The sequence below is a fragment of the Schistocerca nitens genome, chromosome 1 (assembly GCF_023898315.1).
Source record: "Schistocerca nitens isolate TAMUIC-IGC-003100 chromosome 1, iqSchNite1.1, whole genome shotgun sequence".
NCBI lineage: Eukaryota > Metazoa > Arthropoda > Insecta > Orthoptera > Acrididae > Schistocerca > Schistocerca nitens.
Window position 1 is genome coordinate 427,405,446 of NC_064614.1, and position 8,473 is coordinate 427,413,918.

The following is an 8,473-nucleotide window of genomic DNA, read 5'->3' on the forward strand; positions in this document are numbered from 1 at the left end:
AAATTGCCTGATTGAAAGCAATGACACTGTCCTTACTATGTTCTAAAGAAGCAGATACAACACAGTAGTTTATATGCTTCAGTTCAGGACACTTGTAATATGCAATGGCTGTAAAAATACTGATTGTTTTGGTTTTACATTCCTAGCAGTAAAGCCAGCAACTTCAAAAAAAATTATTAAGTTTTTGAGGTGTAAAGGATTTGACAAGTTTTCCAGGAACTAAGGGATGCTTGGAAGGTGATTTTGGGAGACATCTCTTGATCCCAGCAGTAGCTTTACCCCAACGTGCTAGGTGACATTTTTAATGTTGGATCTACACTGGTTTGACGAGCAAGGGCACATTGCATCATTTTCTTTCTTTTTCACATTTTCGTAAATGACCTATCTTTCCCTCAGCTATTAACTTCTGTCGTTTTGCTTTCTTTCTCTCACGATCTTTTTGACGATACACTTCTGCTGTTCCTGGATCATTCATTTTTTCTTTTCTGCATTCCTTAGCATGCTCGGCACCAGTTTTGGCCCCCACACCTGCACATATATTCAAGAAACTTGTTAAGTCTATAACTGAACCAAAGAAGCAATTGAATTTACATTACATTTCCAAAAATTTCATAGTAAGCCATTGATGTACATTACAATTTATTTGCAAGCTCAAAGAGTGCACATATGCTCAGATCAAAGGAGATATACAATGTTTGTTTAGAGTATAAATTAAAAATTACAAAGCTAATAAATTGAGAAATTCTTTTTACATGTTTTTAACCCATTACTGGCCATTGTCCCTTTTTTTGGGTCATGTATATTTTACTTATTTCTACATAAGCAATGGATCTTTTAGCCTTTATTGTTGCACCTGTAGGTTCAACTAACTGCTATAATGCCTGTAAATGTAAAATAAATAACTTTTTCTAAGTACTTCACATCAGGAAAATTATAAATTTGCCGATTTTTTGTTCTCGCACTTGGCACCACAGTATGCCTGCTGGTATTTCCTGGACGACATTGAGCTGTGATTTAGTTGTCTGGGTGTGTTTGTTATGAACATATGGATGTCCGTGTAAGATTAAGTATACTTCAGATTTTTTCAAGTAAGTGCAATATCGATATATTTTACACGTTCCAATAATGGGACAATGGCATGTTACACTATTCTTGTACACACATATTATACAGAGAAGAATTGCATTTTACATTCTTTATATCTGCTTTTTTTCATATTCTATTCAAATTTTACGATTCCAACAGGATAAAGACATGCCGCGTGGACTTACACTTGAAGAAATTCTAGCAGAACTAGAGAACCATCAAGAGTGTGACGATGAAGATGACAACGTACAATTGGCGATTATTCCACCCGATGCAGATCTAATAACAGATGAAGAAGACATTGACGAAAGTGTACTGAAAAATGAGTCAGTTGTACAAGATGTAGCCGGTACTTTAGAGCTCATAACCAGCCAAGTTGAAGCTAATGTTACAGCTGTACCTCCAGAAGCCAAACGAAGGAAAGTGTTAGGAGATGGAGCAAAAAATATAAATGTAAGTGGTATAAATGTCAAACAACATACACAAACACTAGTGAACCAGGGAAGAGCAACGAACATTGTGTTGCGGAATGTCTAGCAAATAAGACAGTGCCCCAGGTGTTTGAGGATTTTTTTTCTGAGAAACTAATGGATACTATTATTGAACAAAGCGAAATCTATACTTGCCAACATAACAAAATAAATTTTCTGCTAACCAAAGAAGAACTAAAATCGTTTATTGGCATACTACTTCTGAGTGGTTATCATAAGCTTTCCCATGAGAATATGTACTGGGTACAGGCTCCTGATGTCAGTGTTCCTTTAGTCTTCAAATCCATGTCAAGAAATAGGTTTCAGGAAATAAAGAGATTCATTCATCTCAATGACAACTCCAAACTAGACAGAAACGACAAGATGTACAAACTGAGGTTGTACTTTGAAATGCTGAAAAAGGAATTTGGTAAATTTGGGGTATTTTCTTCAGAACTCTCAATTGATGAAATGATGGTACGTTACTATGGCAAACATTCAGCTAAAATGTTTCTGACGGTAAAGCCTATAAAATTTGGTGTCTTATAGGTTCCAATGACTTTCTTTATAATTGTTTGCCATACTGTGGCAAGATTGACAACAAACAGGAGCCTTTAGGTGCAAGGGTAATAAATGAACTAACCAGCATGATTCCAGAATCAGAGTATCTGAATTATAAGCTTTTCTTTGACAACTTGTTCAACAGTGATGACACACAGATCACACTCGGAACGAGTAAAATGAATGTTACAGGAACAATAAGAGAGGTCCGAACTAATGCATGTCCTTTGATTGACCTTGAAAAGAATGGCAAAAGAAAAGGAATGAGGATTCTATGACTACATGTTTGACAAAGAGAATGAAGTTCTGGTTGTGAAATGGAGTGACAACAAACCAGTATGTGTAGCGACAAATTGCAGTACTATTACTCCCTTGAGTTTTACTAAAAGATACTCATGGGCAAAGAAAAAGGAAATATCTGTTACAATGCCACATCTCATTGAAGAATACCATGACCATATGGGTACGTAGATCTACTGGACAAGCAGATATCACTTTGTAGGACGAGGATAAGGTCAAAGAAATGGTGGTGGCCATTATTCACACATATGATAGATATCTGCATAGTAAACACATGGTGTGCACACCAAATTGCTAACTCTAATGAGAAGCTCTCACTTTTGGATGTCCAACAGAGAATAGTGATGTTTTACCTATCAAAGAAAACAGGATCAGTACCAAAACGCAGAGGATCACAAGGAAGCAAATTCACAGGAGGACGGGTGAGCACAGATGTACGACTAGATCCAGGAAATCATTTCATTGTGACAAGTAAAACATAGAAGAGATGTGCTTACTGCAAGAAAACAACAACAAAAATTTGTGACAGGTGCAATGTTGGTGTACACGACAAGTGTTTTGCTTCATTTCATACTGAATAGACATTCAATAATATTAAAACATTCTTTATTTATTGTTTGTGTTGTTGCTTACAATATTATGCATGGAGAATAAGGTTGTGAATTTGGATAGCGCATTTGGCCAATGTCCCAAAAATGGGATGGTCTGTAGTTTTTGTTCTAATAAACTGAAAATTTTCAAAACAAATTTTTATTCAATTAATCACTCAATGTAGTTTGTTGTGGTCTTCAGTCCTGAGACTGGTTTGATGCAGCTCTCCATGCTACTCTATCCTGTGCAAGCTTCTTCATATCCCAGTACCTACTGCAACCTACATCCTTCTGAATCTGCTTAGTGTATTGATCTCTTAGTCTCCATCTACGATTTTTACCCTCCACGCTGCCCTCCAATGCTAAATTTGTGATCCCTTGATGCCTCAAAACATGTCATACCAACCGATCCCTTCTTCTAGTCAAGTTGTGCCACAAACTTCTCTTCTCCCCAATCCTATTCAATGTCTCCTCATTAGTTACGTGATCTACCCACCCTATCTTCAGCATTCTTCTGTAGCACCACATTTCAAACGCTTCTATTCTCTTCTTGTCCAAACTGGTTATTGTCCATGTTTCATTTCCATACATGGCTACACTCCATACAAATACTTTCAGAAACGACTTCCTGACACTTAAATCTATACTCGATATTAACAAATTTCTCTTCTTCAGAAACGATTTCCTTGCCATTGCCAGTCTACATTTTATATCCTCTCTACTTTGACCATCATCAGTTATTTTGCTCCCTAAATAGCAAAACTCCTTTACTACTTTAAGTGTCTCATTTCCTAATCTAGTCCCCTCAGCATCACCCGATTTAATTTGACTACATTCCATTATCCTCGTTTTGCTTTTGTTGATGTTCATCTTATATCCTCCTTTCAAGACACTGTCCATTCTGTTCAACTGCTCTTCCAAGTCCTTTGCTGTCTCTGACAGAATTACAATGTCATCGGCGAACCTCAAAGTATTTACTTCTTCTCCATGAATTTTAATGCCTACTCCGAATTTTTCTTTTGTTTCCTTTACTGCTTGCTCAATATACAGACTGAATAACATCGGGGAGAGGCTACAACCCTGTCTCACTCCTTTCCCAACCACTGCTTCCCTTTCATGCCCCTCGACACTTATAACTGCCATCTGGTTTCTGTACAAATTGTAAATAGCCTTTTGCTCCCTGTATTTTACCCCTGCCACCTTCAGAACTTGAAAGAGAGTATTCCATTTAATGTTGTCAAAAGCTTTCTCTAAGTCTACAAATGCTAGAAATGTAGGTTTGTCTTTTCTTAATCTTTCTTCTAAGATAAGTCGTAAGGTTAGTATTGCCTCACGTGTTCCAACATTTCTACGGAATCCAAACTGATCTTCCCCGAGGTCCGCTTCTACCAGTTTTTCCATTCGTCTGTAAAGAATTCGCGTTAGTATTTTGCAGCTGTGACTTATTAAACTGATAGTTCGGTAATTTTCACATCTGTCAACACCTGCTTTCTTTGGGATTGGAATTATTATATTCTTCTTGAAGTCTGTGGGTATTTCGCCTGTCTCATACATCTTGCTCACCAGATGGTAGAGTTTTGTCATGACTGGCTCTCCCAAGGCCATCAGTAGTTCTAATGGAATGTTGTCTACTCCCGGGGCCTTGTTTCGACTCAGGTCTTTCAGTGCTCTGTCAAACTCTTCACGCAGTATCTTATCTCCCATTTCATCTTCCTCTACATCCTCTTCCCCTTCCATTATATTGTCCTCAAGTACATCGCCCTTGTGTAAACCCTCTATATACTCCTTCCACCTTTCTGCCTTCCCTTCTTTGCTTAGAACTGGGTTTCCATCTGAGCTCTTGATATTCATACAGGTGGTTCTCTTCTCTCCAAAGTTCTCTTTAATTTTCCCTTTAGGCAGTATCTATCTTACCCCTAGTGAGACAAGCCTCTACATCCTTACATTTGTCCTCTAGCCATCCCTGCTTAGCCGTTTTGCACTTCCTGTCGATCTCATTTTTGAGACGTTTGTATTCCTTTTTGCCTGCTTCATTTACTGCATTTTTATATTTTCTCCTTTCATCAATTAAATTCAATATTTCTTCTGTTACCCAAGGATTTCTATTAGTCCTCGTCTTTTTACCTACTTGATCCTCTGCTGTCTTCACTACTTCATCCCTCAGAGCTACCCATTCTTCTTCTACTGTATTTCTTTCCCCCATTCCTGTCAATTGTTCCCTTATGCTCTCCCTGAATCTCTGTACAACCTCTGGTTCTTTCAGTTTATCCAGGTCCCATCTCCTTAAATTCCCACCTTTTTGCAGTTTCTTCAGTTTCAATCTGCAGTTCATAACCAATATATTGTGGTCAGAATCCACATCTGCCCCTGGAAATGTCTTACAATTTAAAACCTGGTTCCTTAATCTGTCTTACCATTATATAATCTATCTGATACCTTTTAGTATCTCCAGGATTCTTCCAGGTATACAACCTTCTTTTATGATTCTTGAACCAAGTGTTAGCTATGATTAAGTTATGCTCTGTGCAAAATTCTACAAGGCGGCTTCCTCTTTCATTTCTTCCCCCCAATCCATATTCACCTACTATGTTTCCTTCTCTCCCTTTTCCTACTGACGAATTCCAGTCACCCATGACTATTAAATTTTCGTCTCCCTTCACTACCTGAACAATTTCTTTTATCTCATCATACATTTCATCAATTTCTTCATCATCTGCAGAGCTAGTTGGCATATAAACTTGTACTACTGTAGTAGGCATGGGCTTTGTGTCTATCTTGGCCACAATAATGTGTTCGCTATGCTGTTTGTAGTAGCTAACCCGCACTCCTATTTTTTTATTCATTATTAAACCTACTCCTGCATTACCCCTATTTGATTTTGTATTTATAACCCTGTAATCACCTGACCAAAAGTCTTGTTCCTCCTGCCACCGAACTTCACTAATTCCCACTATATCTAACTTTAACCTATCCATTTCCCTTTTTAAATTTTCTAACCTACCTGCCCGATTAAGGGATCTGACATTCCACGCTCTGATCCGTAGAATGCCAGTTTTCTTTCTCCTGATAACGATGTCCTCTTGAGTAGCCCCCGCCCGGAGATCCGAATGGGGGACTATTTTACCCCCGGAAAATTTTACCCAAGAGGACGCCATCATCATTTAATCATACAGCAAAGCTGCATGTCCTCGGGAAAAATTATGGCTGTAGTTTCCCCTTGCTTTCAGCCGTTCGCAGTACCAGCACAGCAAGGCAGTTTTGGTTAATGTTACAAGGCCAGATCAGTCAATCATCCAGACTGTTGCCCCTGCAACTACTGAAAAGGCTGCTGCCCCTGTTCAGGAACCACATGTTTGTCTGGCCTCTCAACAGATACCCCTCCGTTGTGGTTGCACCTACGGTACGGCCATCTGTATCGCTGAGGCACGCAAGCCTCCCCACCAACAGCAAGGTCCATGGTTCATGTAGTATTTATGTATAAAAGCTTGCAAAAAATGATCTGATAGAGTTTTGGCCAGTAATGGGTTAAAAGCGTTGCACATAATAATGTCACCTAATCTTTGCAGAGTAGGCTACGATATTCCTCCACTGTTAATAATTATAAAAATATTTTGAAGTTGTCAGATAAATACTAACAATATTAAAAAGATTTGATACACTTGCTCATATAGCACATGGAATTATAGCCTACATTCTTCACTCAGGCTTTTGAAGTAATCAGGCTTATTCAAAAAAATGTTTCAGACTTATGCATAAATAAATAAACTTTGTTTACATTAAACTAATACTTACTTTCAAATTGTTTATAACCTTTATAACCAGCAAATTTACACTTCCAACATGAACAGCCACTTGAAACCTACACAACAATGGAGAGAGAGGACAGAAAACTGGAGGGAAAACATCTGACAGAATTGTTTCATTGGCTAGCTAGGTAAAGACATGCTGTGAGTGGCTGGTTTGATTTTTAGAGGGAAACTCAAAATAGACATTTATAACAAATGTCCTTCCGTAACAAGTTTTACAAAATTAATATTTATTAAATAGTTGTTTCTCATGTGGATTTATGGTACTGAAGACATCATAATACTCTTATATTAGGAAGTTATCAAAAACAAAATTTTATATTAACTGTTCATTAATTTTATATTGAAATTATGTCAACAGTTTGTTACGGAAGGGCATTTACAATTTCGGGGGAAATTTTATGTCTTTGATAAACATACCAAATTCCTTCTTTTAATTCCAATGTATTTCTGTTAGGCTAACTTAAGTGCCCACATAGATTTTGTCACAGGATCATCAATGTGTGTGATACAAATAATAAAAATGAAATGTCCTTCCGTAACAGAAAATATTTTATTTTTTCTAAATGTGTGAGAAAAAATCACACTAATAATTTTTTTAAAAAGGAAAATGACTATAGCTGGCCAGAGTGGCCGAGCAGTTCTAGGCGCTACAGTCTGGAACCACACGACCGTTACGGTCGCAGGTTCGAATCCTGCCTCGGGCATGGATGTGTGTGATGTCCTTAGGTCAGTTAGGTTTAAGTAGTTCTAAGTTCTAGGGGACTGATGACCTCAGAAGTTAAGTCCCATAGAGCTCAGAGCCATTTTGAAAATGACTACAGCATATGAAACTACATAATTTTCTGAACAAAATAGCACAAAGATTTATGGTGATTAAAAGGTTTTTGAATTTCAGTACTTGTGGCATACAATATCATGCCCTGACCCAAATACAAAGAAGATGGCTCTTGAATGAGATTCTCACTTTGCAGCAGAGTGTGCGCTGATATGAAACTTCCTGGCACATTAAAACTGTGTGCCGGACCGAGACTCGAACTCAGGACCTTTGTCTTTCGCGAGCAAGTGCTCTACCATCTGAGCTACTCGAGCACAACTCACAACCCGTCCTGACAGCTTTACTTCTGACAGTACCTCATCTCCTACCTACCAAACTTTACAGAAGCTCTCCTGCAAACCTTGCAGAACTAGCACTCCTGAAAGAAAGGATATTGCGGAGACATGGCTTAGACACAGCCTGGGGGATGTTTCCAGAATGAGATTTTCACTCTGCAGCGGAGTGTGGGCTGATATGGTAGAGCACTTGCCCGCGAAAGGCAAAGGTCCTGAGTTTGAGTCTCGGTGTGACACACAGTTTTAATCTGCCAAGGAGTTTCAAGAAGGCTCTTCTTTTAAAGCACCAACAATTAAATTTGCATGTAACGGCCACAAGTGTCTGTAGTTTCGATAACTGATTTCTAGATATTGCTGTCCTTGAGTTCACTGTGTATTTATTCCAGAACATTTATGTAAATTGTCGGTATGTAATTTTTACACAATGTTGATTCATCTGGTATATTTAAGCAATATTTGCGCAGGAAGCCTTTGAGAATAGCATTTGTAAGTTTGCAAAGAGAAGTATTGCTTGCAATGAATGCTGCACAAACATACATGTTAAACC

The 8,473-nt window shown here is 38.1% G+C and overlaps 1 protein-coding gene across 1 annotated transcript; it reads left to right on the forward strand.

The window, feature by feature from the left end:
• Window positions 1–1,673: 1,673 nt before the first annotated feature.
• Window positions 1,674–2,395, forward strand: LOC126251671 (piggyBac transposable element-derived protein 2-like). Its single transcript, XM_049952287.1, has 2 exons — window positions 1,674–2,075; window positions 2,150–2,395. The coding sequence occupies exons 1-2, from the start codon at window positions 1,674–1,676 to the stop codon at window positions 2,393–2,395; spliced, it is 648 nt and encodes a 215-aa protein (XP_049808244.1).
• The last annotated feature ends 6,078 nt before the right edge of the window (window positions 2,396–8,473 follow it).